The 20944-nt window shown below is 42.1% G+C and overlaps 1 protein-coding gene across 4 annotated transcripts in view; it reads right to left on the bottom strand.

Moving 5' to 3' along the window:
* FCHO1 (FCH and mu domain containing endocytic adaptor 1) overlaps positions 1–20944 on the bottom strand; it is a 192992-nt gene that overhangs the window by 142569 nt on the left and 29479 nt on the right. For 2 of the 4 annotated variants that reach the window (XM_056518088.1, XM_056518089.1), the window contains exon 3: positions 8988–9084. The exons of the other annotated variants lie outside the window; for them this stretch is intronic. In XM_056518088.1, the coding sequence (XP_056374063.1) occupies positions 8988–9014 (27 nt within the window). In that variant the 5' untranslated portion in view covers positions 9015–9084. The remainder of the gene's footprint in view (positions 1–8987; positions 9085–20944) is intronic. 4 annotated transcript variants of the gene reach the window in all.

Below are 20944 nucleotides of genomic sequence, written 5' to 3'. Positions count from 1 at the left end.
TACCCCGTAGGCTCAGGGGTAGGTCAGCGGGAAGCATGGAGGCCAAGGGTGCAGTCCCTACAGACAGTGGCTGGCCACAGAGGAGTGTCAGATCAGTCTCACGGATGGTGGCTGGGGAGCGGTGAGCCGAGAGACCCCAGGAGGATCCCGAGGACCACTGTGGTGAGGAGGAGGTGGATCCTGGTAGGGAAGAGGGGCCCGACTGAGGCACCGCATAGAAGGCCACCAAGGGAGAGGAGCAGGAGCCAGGATGTGGGGGCCAGTCTGTTGGCAGGTGGGGTGGTCCCAAAATCAGTCCCCCCACTGAGGGTGCAGGAGGGCCCACCACCAATGAGGCAGGGGGCTGCTGTGCCCAAGATGGAGACCCCGACGGGACGGGAGTTTGCTGCAGGGGGGGGGGGGGGAGAGACCGCAGGGGGGAGTTGATGACCGGCAGTCACTGGCAGGGATGCTGCTGTTTGGTGGCCGGACAGGGGGTCCCCTGGGTCAGTTGGTGGAGAGGGGCACTGTCTCACCTGTCCGGCAGCTGATGGTGCGGCCACGGTCTCTTCGCCGCCCTCGGTGGACTGAGGCGGCGGGGTCCGGGGCGTGCGCGCGGCAGGCGCGGCACAGACAGCTCCAGGGTCCTTCCAGTGCGGCCTAGAAGAAGGCGCCTCGGCCTGGAGCAGCAGGGCAGCGGCAGCCTCCGGCGACCAGGAGGATGAGGTCGGAGGCCTCCGGACTTCTGAAAGCTCCGGTGAGGTATGTGTCGGGCGCCCAGCCGGGGGAGGAGTGGGCTGGTCTCCAGCAGGGCAGCGCTCCGAGGCTGGCAGGGATGAAGAAGGAGCCGCCATCTTGCCGGGTTGCGCAGGAGACAGGGAGGCACTTCTTGGAGGCTGAGATCTGGTGAAGTAACCCCGCAAATCCCTCTGAGGAGAGGATGGTCGGGTTCTAGACTGTCTCCGCTGTTTCTTTTTTTGGTTCCCCATAGATTAGGACAGGGTTTTCGGGCAGAACAGGGGGTGTAGGACCGGAGCTCCGAAAATGCACGTCCTCACGCCGGCATAGCAAACCACGCCCCCCTTGGTCACTTTTTATACCATAAAAAAAAAAAAAAAAGGAATAAAAAGTGATCAAAAAAAGTCTGATCAAAACAAAAAATGGTACCGATGAAATCTTCAGATCACGCCGCAAAAAATTAGCTCTCATAGGGCCCCGTACGCGGAAAAATTAAAAAAGTTATACGGGTCAGAATTAATGTATTAATTTCCTTGCATGTAGTTATGATTTTTCCAAAAGTATGACAAAATCAAACCTATATAAGTAGGGTATCATTTTAACCGTATGGACCTACAGAAGATAATGAGTAATTTTTACTGAAGAATGTACTACGTAGAAATGGAAGCCTCCAAAATTTACAAAATGGTGGTGTTTTTTCTTCAATTTTGTCGCACAATGATTTTTTTTTTCCCTTTCGCCGTAAATTTTTGGGGTAAAATGACTGATTGCATTACAAAGTAGAATTGGTGGTGCAAAAAATAAGCCCTCATATGGATTTTTAGGTGAAAAATTTATAGGGTTATGATTTTTAAAAGGTAGGAGGAGGAAAAAATGAAAGTGCAAAAACAGAAAATGCTTGGTCCAATAAAAGAAATGGTAAATTATACTTACCGATAATTCCTTTTCTGGAAGTCTCCATGACAGCACCCACGAGATGATCTCCTCCTCCTCCTGATTGGGACAGGTAAAAACACACAGAGAGGTTAAATTCCCCACCCCTTCCTCTCCACACCAGTGTATTTATAAAGAACACCGAAGGAAAGGAAAAAAACACCACAATAAAAAAAACAAAAGGGTGGGATGTATGGGTGCCGTCGTGGAGACTTCCAGAAAAGGAATTATCGGTGAGTATAACTCACTATTTCCCCCGACGTCTCCACGACCGCACCCATGAGAAATACCAAAGAATTTATTTATTTAGGGAGGGACTATAGCACTGAGAACTTTACGTCCAAAGGCCATATCCTCAGAAGACAAAACGTGAACTCTACAATGTCTGGAAAAAGTATGGAGGTTTTTCCAAGTGGCAGCTTTGCAAATCTGTTCTACAGAAGCTCCGTCTCTCTCTGCCCATGAGGAGGAAATTGTTCTAGTAGAATGGGCCTTCAATTGTATAGGAGGGGCTTTACCTCTGGCCACATAAGCCTCTGAAATTGTGGTCTTAATCTGGCTATAGAACTCCAAGAGGCTTTTTTGCATCTATTAGGGCCAGCAAACTGAATAAACAGATTATCATCTTTCCTCCACTGACTAGTTATTTCAATGTAAATTAGAACAGCTCATCCAAAAGACTATATGATTTTTCTAAGTAATTTTTTGGATTTGAACAGAAGGATGGAACCACAATATCCTGTGATCTATGAAAAGGTAGAGAGAACTTTAGGGAGGAAGTTAGGATCAAGCTTAATTATTTTGTCATCCAAAATTCTGATATAAGGCTACCGGATAGAAAGAGCCTAAATTTCCCCTACTCTCCTAGTGATGGCAATTAAAAATATAGTTTCGGGAGTCAAAAAAAATTTCAGAAATAGAACTCAGAGGCTCAAAAGGGATCCAGAGGAAGAGCCGCTAGAACTGTATTTAAATTCCACTGAGGACAGATATTTAAAGTCTTCGGTCTGAGTCTGCTGGATGCTTTAATAAATCTTGTAATCCACATGTTATCAGCCAATTTTACATGATAGAGAGTACAAACCTGTACTTTGAGGGTACTAGGGGAAAGACCTAAATCAAATCCCTGCTGAAGGAAGTCTAGAATTTTAGAAATCACCGGAGTGTTAATAGAAAAAGAATGCCCACACCAAGAAATAAACAACTTCCAGGTTTTAGCATAGATTCTAAAGGTAGTATCTTTACAGCTAGATAGAAGCGTATTTACTGCCTTTTCAGAGAAACCTTCCTTCAGCAGAATGGGCTTTTCAATTTCCATGCTGTCAAGCTGAGGTTTTTGATCTGACGATGAAAGGATTGACCCTGGGACAGAAGATCCTTCTGAGGAGGAAGGCAGATGGGATCCTCTACACTTACGAGTTTTTAATACAGAAAACCAGACCCTCTTTGGCCAGTATGGAGCTACTAGGATTAGAATGCAATGGTAGTTCATTAGCTTCTGAAGGACCCGGGATATCAGCAGCAGGGGAGGAAATTCATATCCCATACTGAATGTCCAATCCTGAGCCAATGCATCTACTGCTAGAGGAGAGTCCCTAGGATTTAGGGAATAAAATAGATCCAACTTGTGATTTCTCCTGGTTGCAAAAGAGATCTACTTGAGGGAACACCCCCCCCCCCCCCTTCTCCGTAATCATTCTGAATGCCCACGGAGCTAGAGACCATTTCCCTGGGTCTAATATATATCTCCTCAGAAAGTCTGCCTCAAAAGTTCCAGACCCCTTTGAGATGGACTGCTGAGATAGAAAGCACCTTGTTTTCTGCCCAAGAAAATATTTGATGAGAAATTGACTGGAGAGCTGTGTACCTTGGACCTCCCTGACGCCTTATAAAGGACACTGCAGTCATGTTGTCCGAGTAAATGAGGATATGGCGATTCTTGCAGATCTCCTCCAACTCTTGGAGTGTCATCCATATTGCCAGTAGCTCTCTGAAGTTGGAAGATTTTCTTGCTATCTGAGGATCCCACTTTCCTTGGACTACTCGAGTCTCTGAGTGAGCACCCCATCCCCTGCACTGGAATCAATTGTTATGAGTAACTGGTTTGTCTGAAACCAACTTACTCCCTTCTCTAAATTGTTCTTAGATGGGATTTTACTTGAGTGGGAATAATCATTCTTCTGTCTAAAGACTTCTGAGACTGGTCCCAAATGGTTAGGATCCACTTTTGTAGAGGCCTGGAGTGAAACTGAGCCCAAGCTACTGATTGGATGCATGATGTCATATGGGCCAGAGTCGACATTGCCGTCTTGATTGTACAAGAATGGAGGGTTAGGAATCTGGAGACTAATGCCTGCAGCAATACCCTCTTGGAATCCGGAAGAAAAAAGAGGTTTGAATCCTTGAATCCAAGAGGGTACCTAGGAATATTTTTCTCTGACTAATAAGATCTGATTTGTCTAGATTTAGGATCCAACCCAACTTCTGGAGAACAAAATTGTTCTCTGTAAATGAAGTTCCAATTGAGGACCTGAGTCCACCACTATCAGAATGTCGTCTAGATAAAGGGATGATTAGAATAGACTCCTTCCTGAGAAGGGCAACCACCTCTGCTAAGACCTTGGTGAAAATTCGAGGCACATATGACAGGCTGAATGGGAGACAGACAAACTGAAAGTGGCAGACCCTGGACCCCCACTGGATGGCCCCCTCCTTTATCCACAGTTTCCATCTTGAATTTCTTGTAAACCACAAATTTGTTCAGGGGTTTCAGGTTTATAATTGTACGGAACTTCCCGTTTGGTTTGGAGACCAAAAACAGGGAATGAATAATCTGAAGCAGAGGAACCTCCTGGATAGCACCCAGGCTGAGAAGATCCTGAACACCCTTGAGAACCAATTTCTGTTTTTTTTTTTTACTCTGCTGAGTAACGACATACCTTGGAGGGGGGAGGTGATGACAACTCGATCCGGAGGCCCGAGATATCATCTCGACTATGCAGGGATTGGGAATTAGTGACACTCAAACTGGGGCAAAATGAGAAAGCCTTGCCCCCACTGGCCTGGCGTCATTGCTTAGGGTTGGACGCGAACTGACCGGGGTTAGTAAAGATATGCCTACCCCTACCTCCCTTCCTGTAAGACCAACGTTCTGTTCTCCCATTAAGTCCTCTGAAAGATTGGTCTGACTGTGAAAAAAATACTTTTTAGGTTGGACCTTATCTAATGGCAATCTTTTTTTCTTGTCTGCTGCTTTTTCCAGAATAGAATTCAACACTGGACCAAATAAAAATTTTCCATGGAAAGGAAGGGAGCAGAGTTTACCCCTGAGGAGTCATGACTCCTTAGGGGTATCGGACTGGAGGTGGTATTCCAGTTGGTCTAACTCCTAAAGTTCTGGCCACACCGGTAGAGGCTTTACTAGGCCTTAACAGTGAACAAGCAGCTTCCCAGGTCTTTTTAAGTAAACTCTTTGCCTTTCTATCCATTGGATCTTTAAGTTGTATAGCATCCTCGAAAGACAGCGAGGTATGCTTTGCTACCTTAGCAACCAGGACGTCTACTAATGGTACCGTGTCCCAGGGAATAGAGTCTGCGTCAAAGGGATATCGCCTTTTTAGACCCCTAGGAATAAAAGCATTCTTTTCTGGCTTTGCCCATTCATCCTAAATAATTTTATGTAAATTCGCATGAACAGGGAAAGTACAGGGTTTCCCGTCTCCAAGGCCACCAAAAAGCTCATCCTCAAGGAAGTACGGATGGACTTAATTAAGGATTCGATATCATCAGAATTAAACAAAAATGTCTTCAAAGAAGAATCTTCCTCTTCATAAGGATTTTCCACATATCCTTTTCGGATTCTGAAGTGTACCGTTTTTGTCTTTTTTTACAGCTGAAACATTAACCGTAGTAGATGCCACAGGGGTAACAGGTGTAAAAGAAGCTAATGCTGAGTGAATCTCTGAATGAATCATGGATTTCATTTCTTGCATGAGTGTGGGAGAATCATCTTTAACCACTGATGCAATGCATGCTTTACACAAAGGTTTGCTCGATATATGAAAAAAAAAAAAAAAAAACATAGAAAAACACAAAGATTTTGGCGCAACAATGTGCCGTAAATGTTGTTCTCAATAGAAAGAGCGAAATGTAAAAAACTTGCTCACCTTGGGATGTTATGCACTGGGCACAACACCATATAGCGCTTGTATCCCGGTAGAACGGGAATCGCTGGATTTAGGAGGTGCAGCTTACACCGTGGCGTCCTGGACGTCTGAAAGATGCGATTAGTAAATGTCCCCGGGACACTGGTTCTCAGGGTAAAAAAAAAAAAATCTGTGTGCAGAAGCGCTCTCTCCTCTAGGTTAACTCATTGGTTTAGGATTCAGATCGTGGTCGTATGAAAAAGTAGCCAGGCTCAGTGAAGTTAATTAATAATTGTTGGATTTTATTGATGGAGATCACAGATAACGCGTTTCGAGGGGTGGGATCCAATGATGTGGCAGATGTGCAGAGGCCACTCATTTATACAAAAGAAACTCAACACTAGTTACCGGGTACAAGATAAAACATAATTTACTTTAATACAAACATAATATACCTATGAACTATACAGTGTCAGCAATATTTGCAGACACCTGGCTGGAGTAAATCTAAAAAATGAACAAAATCATATAATCCATCTTTTCTATATGAATCCTATGACATGGATACATGAAAGTATTAGGACTGTTAGCCTGGCTCTCCGTACGAGAAGCGGGGCAGGTACGAGTGCTGCTCTCCGTGTTCCGGCGGCATGTGAAGATAGAAGTGCAGCAGGATCACGGCTGCTCACTGTATGGGAGACTTTGCTCGTCCGTTAGGGAAAGAAGATCAGCGTAACACAAGGGTTTAGAAGCTGATTCAACTTTATAGCACATTACACATTTTTTGGGGTTTTGATATTTTTTTTTTATTTAACCAAAGGACCTGCAGAATCCTTGTCTCCCTGCAATTACAAGGAAGAGAAGGATAAAACACCATGCAAACGGAGATAAGCCAGGGCGAACCCATAGGCCCTCAGTACTTACTGATCCTTGGACCGCTGGAGGATCTGGAATCTTTGCAGGCGAGCTCATGATGCAGCCTTGGAAGCTGCTCTACCGGATTCCAGCGTTTATTACATCTGTGAGAGGGGCTTCTTATAGGAAAAAAGCCAGTCCCCAGATTCAAATTCCGCGCCCAACGGCGGCCGGAAGGGATGTCAGATGCCAGCATTCCGGCCGGAAGGAGATTCTGCAGACTCGTCGGGACTTTTAAACAAAAGGAAGCGCTCGTGCGAGGTGCTCCCGCAGAGTTTTTTCTGCTCCATACTCCCGGAGCGGACCCACATCACGGACCGGACCTATAGGAGAGAACAAGACATGGGGTGTGCTGTGTCAGCACCCAGAGTCTGCAAGGCCCCGGTAAGGACCTTCCAATAGGAGAGAAGACCCCCTGCACCTCTCAGCTCCTTCCCTGACAGGGAAAAAAAACTGGGGTGGGGAATTTAACCTCTCAGTGCTTTTTTTCTGTCCCAATCAGGAGGAGGAGATAATCTCATGGGTACTGGCATAGAGATGTGGGGGGAAAATTAAAGCTATGGGGCGAAATTGAAAATGCAGTGCACTTTTCTGTACAGTGACACATTCTTCTTATTCTGTAAGTCCATATGATTACAATAATAGCAAATTTAATTTAGGTTTACAACTTGAAAAATTAGATCATTTTGTAAAATAAATGAGTATGCTCAAAACTGTCCGCTTCTGACCCCTAACACATTTTTCCGTATATGGGGACATATAAGGACTCATTTTTTGCACCGTGATCTGTAGTGTTTATCTGTACCATTTTTGTTTTGATGAGACTTTTTGATTACATTTTGTTCTGATATATAAAATGACCAAAAATTTGCCTTTTTTTATTATTTTTTTTTTTTTGCTAAGTTAACACCATTGACATTATATTTTAATAGTTCTGACATTTACGCATCTGATAATACCAAATATGTTTATTTATTTCCAATTTTTTATTTATATTTGTTAAACAGGAAAAAAAAATGTGATTTAATAATTTATTGGGGGAGCGTCTTATTGACTAAAAAAAAACAAAACAAAAAAAAAAAACAGCATTTCAGTTGTATAGCTTCCCAGAAGGCAGATTATACACATGGATTGCAGCAAAGCGGCATGGAGGTAGTAAGTAGATTCCCGGCCGCCATCTTGGCTTATTGGACTCCCGCAAAACTATCGTCCAGTGAGTCTCACAAAGCCAATTTGATCACAGCATCTGAAGGATTAATGGCAGGCATCAGTGGGATGGCTGAAGTTCTCCATCAGTGGCAGGTCCCGTGTTGCTGATAGCAACAGAGACCTGCAGGTTAATGGAGAGCACGCAGCTCCTGCACTTGCTTCATAAGTTTTTTACGCTGCAGGGTGTAAATGTAAGCTCTGGTGCATTTTCTAGGAGTTAATAATAACCATGATCATCAGCAGGTTGAAAATTACTGCCTTCACTATGTGGAATAAATAATGTTATATCATTAAAAAAATTATTTTGTAATGCAGGTGTTTTAAACACCTTTAAAAAAAGGTTTTAAAAATAAAATGGATGCAAAAACATGGTAGGCACATACAGTCACAGCATACTACCTAACAGGCAAATCTCCACACTACTGCATTTTTACGAAAAACTGTTTAGGTTTTGGGTTTTTTCTCTAGTTAAAATGCAAATACTAAAATGTGTTTTTTTCTGTGGTGATCAATCTGCCCTGTAGCAACTGTGGTGCAGAATTAAACCTCATCACAACATTACAATATGGGCTACATATAACTGAATAAACACTGCTACATGTAAAACATATTGCACATCTATCATACCTTTAAGAACAAGATGTACTTTTTTTAGTTCAATGTGGTTAAAGCAGTCTCAAATCCATCATACCCAAATCTCGGTATGCCCAGTTTTTATTGACTGCATGTAAGCTCCATTACCAAACAGTTGAACAGCGAAAAGAAACAGCTTGCTGCCACCTCCCTCGCATGGCTCACCCCCCACTACTTGAAACACAACAAGAGATTACTAAGGCGTCTAAGGGAGGTATATAAATAACATACATACATCTCTGAGTAAGTGTGTGGGAGAGAATTATTTATGTATGCAACATAAAACAACAAAAGTAAACTACACAAAATTTGCATATATCTCACTTAAACAGGCGAGAAAGTCAGTCCTTTTTATAGATACAGAAAAGACTAATACAAAAAAAAAAAAAAAAAAAAAAGAGTGAGATAGAAAAGATATAATGCATAATTTCATACCCAAAAATGGTCCCCGAAATAAGACATCTTGTGAGAAAGCAATGGGGCTAAAGAAGCAGCCTTCACTGTCAGAGCAGGTCAGTCAGCAGTCACCGAGCTGGAATGACATCAGAATGAATAAGTGACAACAGGAGAAACTGTATGGGAATTCATACACAACAAAAGGGAGGGAATACAGGAAGAGGAGAAATATTAGAGGAGATAACTGTTGGGTGGGCATCAAGGGTATTAAAGCAGGCACAATACAATAAAATAAAGATATGTATAGTCAAGTGGCAATGCACATAACACAAGGGAGACTTCTATACATCTCAATGTAGGCTTTCACAGACATACCGTTTTCTGCCATGTATGCCGAAAGAGGTGCTGGAAATATATAGATCTCTTTCATTTTAGAACCTGCACTAGAGAAATGACAGCTCACTGCAGCCACTCACATTCTGGTAACACTGCCTTTTTCTTTGTCCCAGTTAACACAAATGTCCAAAATAGCAACCACATGCTACTTTGTTGAAGGTTTTCTCCTGTCTAAATAGCACTTCTATGCCCATCTGTCATGCGCACATTTCTCTGGCACTTTCTTTGTACATTTGACAGGGTTCCCACAGGGCATCTCTGAGGCATTTGTGGGTGCCTTATGCTTAGGAGTAACAGCACCAATATTATGTGACAGATTTTTTTTTAATTCTCACATAAATTAGAGTAGAGTGATTTCTATTTATTTCTCTTTAAAAAAAAACAAAAAAACAAACACAAGCTCTGCTCTCCATTTTTAGGACAACAATTTGCCAGAACCATTGAGAAACACATTGGCCCTGATTTACTATTGTAAACCAGACCTTTTTTGTCAGGTTGTGCACCAGATTTTGGCATATTGCGCCAAATATTGTGTCTGGCAGAATTTGCACCAGAAAAACCCGACCAGCTCTCCATTTTACACAGAGAACCCAAAAAGGAGCGTGGTCAGCAGAGGGGGTGTGGCTGCTTAAGCGGATAAGGGTCCCCAACATTTTTGAAAAATCCCAACATATTAACTAATGTTTCCACAGAATACGTGGTGGATTTGAGCTCTGGAAAACCCCACAGCTTAAAGCATGTGTAAAAAAAAGCAAAGTGTAGAGAAAAGTGAAAAACATAGGGAAACCTTAGTAAATACTGTTGAAAAATACTTGTAGTGAAAAAAAATAACAAAGAAAAAAATAACTAAGAAAATTACACTTCACTCTTAAAATCAGGGCCATTATATGTACTTTGACAAACACATCTTAACCCCTTCCCGCAGAATGCCGTATATATATAAGGCAGATGACAGGATACCTTTGCGTATATATATATATATGTCATTCATTAAAGCTATGCTCCCACACCGCTGAGCGGCTTAATCAGCTGATGTCCCGGTGTGTCCAATGGAAGACCACTTCCACCTGACAACCCATCTGATTAACCCAGTCAGCAATTGGGTGTGCAGATGCGGCGGGTGCGTGACAGGACCACGCACCCTCTTCCCCTTAGTAATCATCCAGTGATTAGGAGACCCCCAGATGGCGGTGCGGCAGGGCATTGCCAGTAAAGGTCCCCCATACTACTGACCCTGTCCCCTAAACAATACCCTGCTCCCCCCCTCCCCCCATATAGTTGACCCTGCCTTGACCCCAGTCTGGGAAGACTGAGCCACTGATTTCTGGGTTTGTTGGCCGCCCAGGAATCCAAACTGACCCCACAGTCCTCACTGAAATGGACTTTACGTTTTTTTTTCAGTGAGGACTTTGTCAATTTGATGGCGGCTCAAACAAACTTTTGCGGCCCAGCACCCCAATTCTTTTTTTTGTTTTTTATCACATGGCAGAATTTCCGCCGCAGAAACTGTTTCTGCGGCAAAAATCCCAATCCTAGAGTATGCAGTAAGAATAGACATGTCTATTCTTTCTGCGGAATCCACAAAAATGCATTGCAGTCTATGAGACAGCGCACTACTGAGCACTCATAACACTGGCATGTTCTGCCAGCGCTCTGCTGTCTGTGGAATGTCTGCACGGAAATTTTCCATCCGGACATTCCACCGTCTATGTACATCACTAATTTAGGCCTCAAATGCACATTGAGCTTTCTCATTCCAGAGCCCTATCGTATTTCAAGGCAACAGTTTAGGGCCATGTATGGGGTATTTCCATACTCGGGAGAAATTGCGTTACTTATTTTGTGGGGCTTTTTTTCCTTTTACCACTTCTAAAAGTGAAAAAAATTGGGGCTACACCATTATTTAATATTTTTTTTTTTTTTTTAAACACACTAACATGCTGGGTTCTTCCTTTATTTTTCATTTTCACAAGAGGTAAAGGAAGAAAAAAAAATAAAAATAAATAAGTAATGCAAATTCTCCCGAGTACGGAAATACCTCATATGTGGGTGTAAAATGCTCTGCGGGCGCACAACATGGCTCAGGAGTGAGAGAGCACCATGCACATATGAGGTCTAAATTGGGGAGTTGCACAGGGGTGTCTGATCGAACCAGAGGTTCTGACAAACGCTAAAAAAAGAAAAAAAATCCCACATGTGACCCCATTTTGGCAACTACACCTCCCAACGGAATGTAACAAGGAGTGTAGTGCGCATTTACACACCACATGAGTCTGACAAATTTTTTGAACAGTGGTCCATGAAAATGAAAAATTACATTTTTCATTTGCACAGCCCACTGTTCCAAAAAATCTATCAAATGCCAGTGGGGTTTAAATGTTCACTGCAACCCTTGTTCTAATCTGTGAGGGGTGTAGTTTCCAAAATGGGGTCACATGTGGGGGGTCCACTGTTCTGGCAGCATAGGGGCTTTGTAAACGCACATGGCCCTCGACTTCAATTCCAGCCAAATTCGCTTTCCAAAAGCCCAAAGGCACTTCATCTCTTATGAGCCTTGTTGTGCGCCCGCAGAGCACTTTACGTCCACATATGGGGTATTTCCATACTCAGAAGAAATGGGGTTACAAATTTTGGGAGGCTTTTCCCCTATTAAACCTTGTGGGGAAAAAATTTTGGGGTAACCCCAAATTTAAAAAAAAAAAATAAATCTTATTTTTTCATTTTCACTTCCAACTTTAACAAAAATTCATATAACACCTGTGGGGCTCACTGTACCCCTTTTTACATTCCTTGAGGGGTGTATTTTCCCAAATGGTTGCCATGTGGGAGTTTTTATTGCTGTTCTGGCACCATGGGGGCTTCCTAAATGAGACATGCCCCCCAAGAACCATTTCTGCAAAATTCTCTCTCCAAAATCCCATTGTCGCTCCTTCCCTTCTGAGCACTGTAGTGTGCCCACAAAGCACTTTATGTCCACATGATGTATTTCCTTACTCGGGAAAAATTGGGTTACAAATTTTGGGAGGCTTTTTCTCCTTTTAACCCTGGTAAAAATGATGAAAAAAAATAAAAAATAGGGCTATGAGAACATGCTAATGCAAAAGAAATTTTTTTTTGAGATTTTGAGTTTTCTCCTCCACTTTAACAGGGTTAACATATTTTCTGAATGTCATTTTAAATACTTTTAGGGGTTCAGTTTCTATAATGGGGTCATTTATGGTGAAAAATTTGGAAGATTGCTACTATAATTTGAAGCTCTCTAATGGCTTCAAAAAGTAAAAACATGTCAACTTTGTGATGCGAACATAAACTAGACATGTTGTATATGTGAAACATATTTATTTGGCATGTCCATTTTCCTTACAAAGCAGAAAGTTTTCAAGCTAGAAAAATGCTAAATGTTCACAACTTTCATGAAGTCTTGGAATTTTTCACCAAGAAATGATGCAAGTATCAGCCAAAATTTACCACTATCTTAAAGTAGAATATGTCACGAAAAACATTTCTGAATCAAATTCATTAAAAAATTAAAAATAAAATAAAACTCAGTTATTAATGCATAAAGTGAAGGTGGTCAGATTTACAAATAAATGCCCTTAACACGATAACCACCATGGGCCTATATGGTCGTCCAATGGCCATTAACGGGGTATGACGTGGACTCCCGACTCAAGCCTGCATCATACCGGCCAGCCCCCAGCTGATTCCTGTAGCTGGGGGGGCTGGCGTTAATAGCAGACATGCGGCGACTGCTGCGGCCGGCTATTAACCCTTTAGATTGCCGCTGTCAAAGTTGACTGCAGCGTCTAAAGGTGCCTGTATGCAGTGCCTGGTGGTCCAGTGGGGTGGATTCCCCCCCCCCCCCCCCCCCGCAGCACGATCGCAGGGGCAATCCACTACTGAGGTAGCCTGAGGGCTTACCTCTCCTGCTGCGGCTGCTCCGGTGCTCAGAATGATAAAGCCTGGCAGGGCCAGGCTTTATCAATCGAGCGCAGAGCACACAGATCAATGGGATTGTATGTAATCCCATTGACCTTTATGAGGAATCAAATGATTCCTCATAAAGTCCCCTAAGAGGACTAAAAGTGTAAAGAGAAGAAAAAATATAAATAAAATAAAAAAGTAAAAAAAAAAAAGTTTAAAAACCCACATTAACCCCTTCCTTATTAAAAGTTTAAATCACCCCCTTTTTCCCAAATTACATATAAAAAATATATATAACCATAATAAAAATAAACATATATGGTATCGCCACATGCGTACATGTCCGAACTATAAAAATATATTGTAAATTAAACCGCACGGTCAATGGCGTACGCGCAAAAAAATTTCAAAGTCCAAAATAGCGTATTTTTGTTCACTTCATACCATTAAAAAAAAATAAAAAGCAATCAAAAAGTCTGTTCAAAAAATTGTACCAATTAAAACTTCACATCACGGCGCAAAAAAAATTAGCCCTCATACGTGGAAAAATAAAGTTGTAGGGGTCAGAAGAGGACAATTTTAAATGTATTCATTTTCGTGCATGTAGTTTTGATTTTGTCGTATTTTTGTAAAAAAAAAATCATACCTATATAAGTAGGGTATCCTTTTAATCGTATGGACCTACAGAATAAAGATAAAGTGTCATTTTTACCGAAAAACGGAAGCCCCCATAACTTACAAAATTGTGTTTTTTCTTCAATTTTGTCGCACAATGATTTTTTTCCGTTTCACCATCGATTTTTAGGTAAAATGACTGATGTCATTACAAAGTAGAATTGGTGGTGCACAAAAATAAGCCGTCATATGGATTTTTAGGTGCAAAATTGAAAGAGTTATGATTTTTAAAAGGAGGAAAAAACGAAAGTGCAAAAACAGAAAAAAGCTTGGTCCTTAAGGGGCTACGGTCAAAATGGGCTTTGTCCTTAAGGGGTTAAGGAGTACCTGTCACCATATAAACTGTTCTAAACTAACTCAGGATATGTTCCCCCAACTACTCCAGCCCTTAAAAAACTATTTCAGAGCTTTAAAAACCTGTGTATCATACCTTTCCTCTTGCTCACATAGGGCTATTTCCCAGCAAAAGAAAGTGGGCGCTTCCCAGCAGGCATGACATCACTGAAGCCTGCTGGGGGACCACTTCCGCCCTCACATGGTTGCAGTGCTGTGATGAATAGAAGACCTTGGGCTCTGTGCATGTTTCAGTCTGTGTTGCTATCAGTGAGGCTCTCCTGCAACTTTCAGGCTGCAGCTTTCTGTGAGAGTCTGAGTAACTTTCACTTTCTGAGCAGCTGTCAATCAAGCTCAGTGCAGAGAAACACTTCCCACGTTTGGACTCCTGCCAGGCCAGGAGGAGACCAAACTCTCTGTATTAATTGTGACAGGGAACAGAACCGAGCCACCTAGTGGCCATTTTTTATTTGACATTTTAAATCTATTTATGTTGGTCATTTTAAAAGCAAGAGAATGTAAAGGGTCTGCTAATTACACAAGGATCATTATATTAACATTTTTATTTGGTGACAGGTACTCCTCAAACACTGAATTTAGGTGTATTGTTCAGTCCCATTGACACATGTCTACCAATACAGTCTGCCTTTGCAAACATTTGTGACATAGTGAGTCGTTCTAAATAGCTATCAATCCCAGTGTGGTACTGTAATAGGATGTCACAATTTAATCAGTTCATGAAACTAAAAGATACTATGATTCAGCATCTAGACATTTTAGACAATTTTTTTGCTTCCAACTTTGGAGGAACAGTTGGAGGAAGATTTATTGTACCAGTAGGACGATGCCCCAGTGCACAAAGCCAAGTCCATAAAGGCATGGCTGGGTGAGTTTGGTGAGCAAGAACATTACTGGCATACACAGAGCCCTGACATCAACCCTCCGGAACACCTTTGGAAAGAATTAGAATGGAGATTGTGTCCCAGGTCCTCTTATCCAACATCAGTGTTGGACATCACAAATGCTCTTTCTGGATTAATGGGTAAAAATTACCACAGGCACCAAAATTTTGGAATGATTTTGATTCTAAATCCATATGTATATTAAAAGGAGAACTGCGGCACAAAACTTAACTTCCTTTGTGCTCAGGCTGCAAAAAAATAAATAAATAAAAAAAAATTAAATAAAAAATTCTTACCTCCCTACATTCCCTCATTGCTGCTCGGGTCCCATACATGACAGTGCGCTCAGCCTATCACCGGTCGAAAAGAAACATCACTGGGGCCGGCAATACGCTGACTGCCGAGCCTAAGAAGCAGGGAGCTGAGCAGCATCGGAGGAACGGGACGCAGATATTGGGGGAACGTAGGAAGGCGAGTTAAAGTTGCACAGAGGAAGTTAAAAGTTTTGTGCCACATTTCTCCTTTAACCCCTTAAGCACCAAGCCCATTTTCCCCTTAAGGACCAGAACATTTCTTTGCACATCTGACCACTGTCACTTTAACCCCTTAAGGACTCAGCCCATTTGGGCCTTAAGGACAATTTTATTTTTATGTTTTCGTTTTTTCCTCTTCGCCTTCAAAATATCATAACTCATATTTTCATCCACAGACTAGTATGAGAGCTTTATTTTTGCGAGGCCAGTTGTCCGTTGTAATGCAATCACTCACTTTACCATAAAATGAATGGCGCAACCAAAAATATACTATTTGTGTGGGGAAATTAAAAAGAAAACTGCAATTTTGCACATTTTGGAAGGTTTCCTTTTCCCGCCGTACAGTTTACGGTAAAAATGACATGTGTTCTTTATTGTTTGGGTCAATGCAATTAACCCCTTAAGGACTCAGGGTTTTTCCGTTTTTGCACTTTCGTTTTTTTCCTCCTTACCTTTTAAAAATCATAACCCTTTCAATTTTCCACCTAAAAATCCATATTATGGCTTATTTTTTGCGTCGCCAATTCTACTTTGCAGTGACATTAGTCATTTTACCCAAAAATGCACGGCGAAACGGAAAAAAAATCATTGTGCAACAAAATCGGGAAAAAAAACGCCATTTTGTAACTTTTGGGGGCTTCCGTTTCTACGCAGTGCATATTTCGGTAAAAATTACACCTTATCATTATTCTGTAGTTCCATACGGTTAAAATGATACCCTACTTATATAGGTTTGATTAGCGCCGGGACCGACGCGATATGATGCGGGATCGCGGCACGATCCCGCTTCATATCGCGGAAGCCGGCACAGGACGTAAATATACGTCCTGCGTCGTTAAGGGGTTAAAATGATACCCATGATAACATACTTTTCTATTACTGTTGAGCTTACAAAAAAAAAAAAAAAGCAGCAGTATGAGGGCTCATTTTTTGCGCCCTGATCTGTACTTAATTAATACCATATTTGCTTATATAAAACTTAATACATTTTATACATTTTTGGGAGAATAAAAGGTTATAAAAAAAGCTGCTATTTTGGACTTATTTTTTTTACACTCACCGTACGTTATCAACATTTTAATAGTTCGAATATTTACACACGCGGCGATACCAAATATGTGTATAAAATATATATATTTTTTATTTATTTTATTTTTTATTTTATTTTTTACACTTTTTGGGGGTGAAATAGGGAAAATGGGACAATTTACGTTTTTATTGGGGGAAGGGGTTTTTCAAATTTTTTCACTTTTTTTACTTTTATTTTACACATTAATAGTCCCCATAGGGGACTATTTATAGTAGGGATCGACCGACATCGTTTTTTTTTTAGGGCAGATACCGATAATCGGTGGAGGTTAGGGCAGATAGCCGATAACTTATACCGGAATATCGGTATAAGTTATCGGCTATTTATCCCCCCGCGACACCGCTGCAGATCATTGATTTAAAGCGGGCGCTTTAAATCAATGAACTGCAGTAGCTTTTGTGGTGCCATAGACCACCGCCGCCACCCGCTTCTCTCCTCCTGCCTCTCCGGGGGTCCCGAGTCCTATCACCGCCACCGCGATCGTCCCCCCCCACCCCCATCCCCGGTTTTATAATTACCTGTTCCCGGGGTCCACTCTACATCTGGCTCCGGTGGCGTCCTCCTGAGCTGTCACTGTGCGCACTGACTGTGACGTCGCGTCGCTCGTCATTGCGCACAGTGTAACGCAGGATGCAGCAGGAGCCAGAAGTAGCGTGGACTCCGGGAACAGGTAATTATAAAACCAGGGATGGGGGAGGCAATGGGGCCGGAGCGGTGCGACACGGTGGGTCGGGTGGTCACGGTGCTTTGGGGGCGGTGCATTATCAGCTTATCGGCAAGTTAATTGCCTATACTGATAATGCCCAAAATCGTGATTATCGGCCAATAATATCGGCCAAACCGATAATCGGTCGATCCCTAATTTATAGCAATCATTCGATTGCTAATACTGCTCAGTGCTATGCATAGGACAAAGCAGACCAGAGCAGAAGACCCGTGGAAAGCAGCGGAGGCAGGTGAAGGGACCTCCCTCAGCGGGTGATCCGATCATCCATTTTAGTGACCGAAATGCTGCAGATGCCGTGATCTGTATTGATCATGGCATCTGAGGGGGTTAATGGCGGACATCCGCACGATCGCGGATGTCCGCCATTACCATCGGGTCCCTGGCTGCTATCAGCAGCCGGGACCTGCCGCGCATACCCGAGCATCGCTCCAATACTCGCGGTTATGTATAGGAAGTAAATGTAAGTCCTGGTGCATTAAGTACCAGCTCACCAGGATGTACATTTACGTCCGGCGTCGTTAAGGAGTTAAACATTAATAACTCTGGGATGCTTTTACTTATGAATTTAATTCAGAGATTGCTTTTTTTTTTATATTCTTTTTTAACATAGTGGTAATTATTCGTCGATACTTGCATTACTTCTTGGTGAAAAATGCAAAAATTTCATGAAAAATTTGGAAATTCAGAATTTTTCTAACTTTGAAGCTCTCTGCTTGTAAGGAAAATAGACCAAAAAAAAATTATATATTGATTCACATATACAATATGTCTGCTTAATGTCTGCATCATAAAGTTCATATGTTTTTACTTTTGGAAGACATCAGAGGGCTTCAAAGCTCAGCCGAAATTTTCCAATTTTTCACAAAATTTTCAAAAGTGGAATTTTTCAGGGACCAGTTCAGTTTTGAAGTAGATTTGAGGGCCCTTAACATTAGAAATATCCCATAAATGACCCCATTATAAAAACTGCACCCCTGAAAGTATTCAAAATGAAAGTTTGTTAACCCCTTAATCTCCATTTTTTTACACTAACATGTTCTTGTAGAACCAGTTTTTGAATTTTTAAGAAGGGGTAAAAGCCCCCCAAAATGTGTAACCCAATTTCTCTCGAGTAAGGAAATACCTCATATGTGAAAGTAAATTGCTCTGTGGGTGCACTAGAGGGTTCAGAAGCGAAGGAGAGAAAATAGGATTTTGGAGAGTGAATTTTGCTGGAATGGTTTTTGGGGCCTGTCGCATTTAGGAAGCCCCTACGATGCCAGAACAGCAAAATAAAATAAAATCACGTGGCATACTATTTTTGAAACTACACCCCTCAAGGAATATAACAAGGGGTACAGTGAGCCTTAACACCCCACAGGTGTTTGACGTCTTTTCGTTAAAGTCGGATGTGTAAATGGAAATTTTATTTTTTCCACAAAATATTTTTTTTACCAAATTTACCATTTTTACAAGGAGTAATAGGAGCAAATGGCCACCAAAATTTGTAACCCCATTTCTTCTGAGTATGGAAAGACTACATGTGTGGACGTAAAGTGCTCAATGAGCGCACTACAATGCTCAGAAGAGAAGGAGCCACATTTGGCTTTTTAAAGCAAATTTTGCTGAAATCGTGTGGCATGTCACATTTAAGAAGCCCCTATGGTGCCAGAAAAGCCCCACATGGCATACTATTTGGGAAGCCACACCTTTCAAGGAACATGACAAAAGGGGTCCAGTGAGCCTTTACACCCCACAGGTGTTAGACAAATTTCTGCTCAAGTTTATTGCGAAAATGAAAAATTAGATTTTTTTTTCACTAAAATGCTGGTGTTACCGCAAATTTTCACAAGGGGTAATAGGAGAAAAAGCCATTGGGTGCCATGTGCGTTTACAAAGCCCCCATGCTACCAGAACAATGGACCCCCCGATATGTGACCCTATTTCGGAAACTAGACCCCTCAAGGAATGTAATAAGGGGTGCAGTGAGCATTTACACCCCACTGGCGTTTGACACCTCTTTGGAACAGTGGGCTGTGCAAATGAAAAATTTAATTTTTCGTTTTCATGTACCAGAGTTCAAAAAATCTGTCAGACACCTATGGGGTGTAAATGCTAACCCCTTGTTATATTCCTTGAGGGGTGTAGTTTCCAAAATGGGGTCACATATTGAGGGGGTCCACTGTTCTGGCACCATGGGGGCTTTTGCACAAGGCCTTCAATTCCAGACACATTCTCTCTCCAAAGGCCCAATGGCGCTCCTTCTCTTCTGAGCCCTGTAATGCGCCAGCAGAGCACTTTACGTCCACACATGGGGTATTTATATAGAAGAAATGGGGTAACAAAGTTTGGGGGCTTTTTTTTCCCTATTACCTCTTGTGAAAATGAAAACATTGGGATAACACCAGCATTTTTGTGAAAAAATAAAAAAATTTCACATCCGAATTCTTCAAACACCTGTGGGGTGTTAAGGCTCACTATACCCCTTGTTATGTTTCGTGAGGGGGGGGTAGTTTCTAAAATGGGGTCACATTTTTTTTTGCGTTTATGTCAGAACCACTATAACGACCAGCCACCACTGTGCAAATCACCTCAAATGTACATGGTGCTCTCACTCCTGAACCTTGTTGTTCGCCCGCTGAGCATTTTACGTCCACATATGGGGTATTTCTATACTCGTAAGAAATACCACTTGTGAAAATAAAAAGTACGGGGCAACACCAGCATGTTAGTGTTAAAAATAAAAAATAAATTTTTACGACAACATGCTGGAGTAGACCCCTACTTTACCTTTTCATAAAGGGGTAAAAGGAGAAAAAGACCCCCAAAATTTGTTAGGCAATTTCTCCCGAATTACCCCATATGTGGCCCTAAACTGTTGCCTTGAAATACGACAGGGCTCCGAAGTGAGAGAGCGCCATGAGCATTTGAGGCCTAGATTAGGGATTTGCATGGGACAGACCCAGATGCAAGAATTACACTTACTGCCGTAGGGCAATTATGGTATCTGAGGAGTTTCCCCAAACAGGATGCCTCCAGCTGTTGCAAAACTCCCAGCATGCCTGGACAGTCAATGGCTGTCGGGCAATACAGGGAGTGATTGGTGCGGCACTGTTTCCAAAACTGAGACACCAGCTGTTGCAAAACAGAAGTTTTTCATTTTTATTGGGGGGGATAACTGTGTATGGGTAAGTGTATATGTAGTGTTTTACTTTTTATTTTGTGTAGTGTAGTGTTTTTAGGGTACATACACAGGCGGGGGTTCACAGCTAGTTTTCCGCTAGGAGTTTGAGCTGCAGCGGAAAATTTGTTGCATCTCAAACTTGCAGCAAGAAACTCGCTGTAAACCCCCGTCCGTGTGAAATGTACCCTATACATGCAAACCTCCAGCTGTTGCAAAACTACAACTTCCAGCATGCCCTTTGGCTGTCCATGCA

Source organism: Hyla sarda, chromosome 1 (genome assembly GCF_029499605.1).
Source record: "Hyla sarda isolate aHylSar1 chromosome 1, aHylSar1.hap1, whole genome shotgun sequence".
Taxonomy (NCBI): domain Eukaryota; kingdom Metazoa; phylum Chordata; class Amphibia; order Anura; family Hylidae; genus Hyla; species Hyla sarda.
The sequence above is the reverse complement of the archived record's forward strand: the minus strand, read 5'-3'. Positions and strand labels throughout refer to the sequence as shown.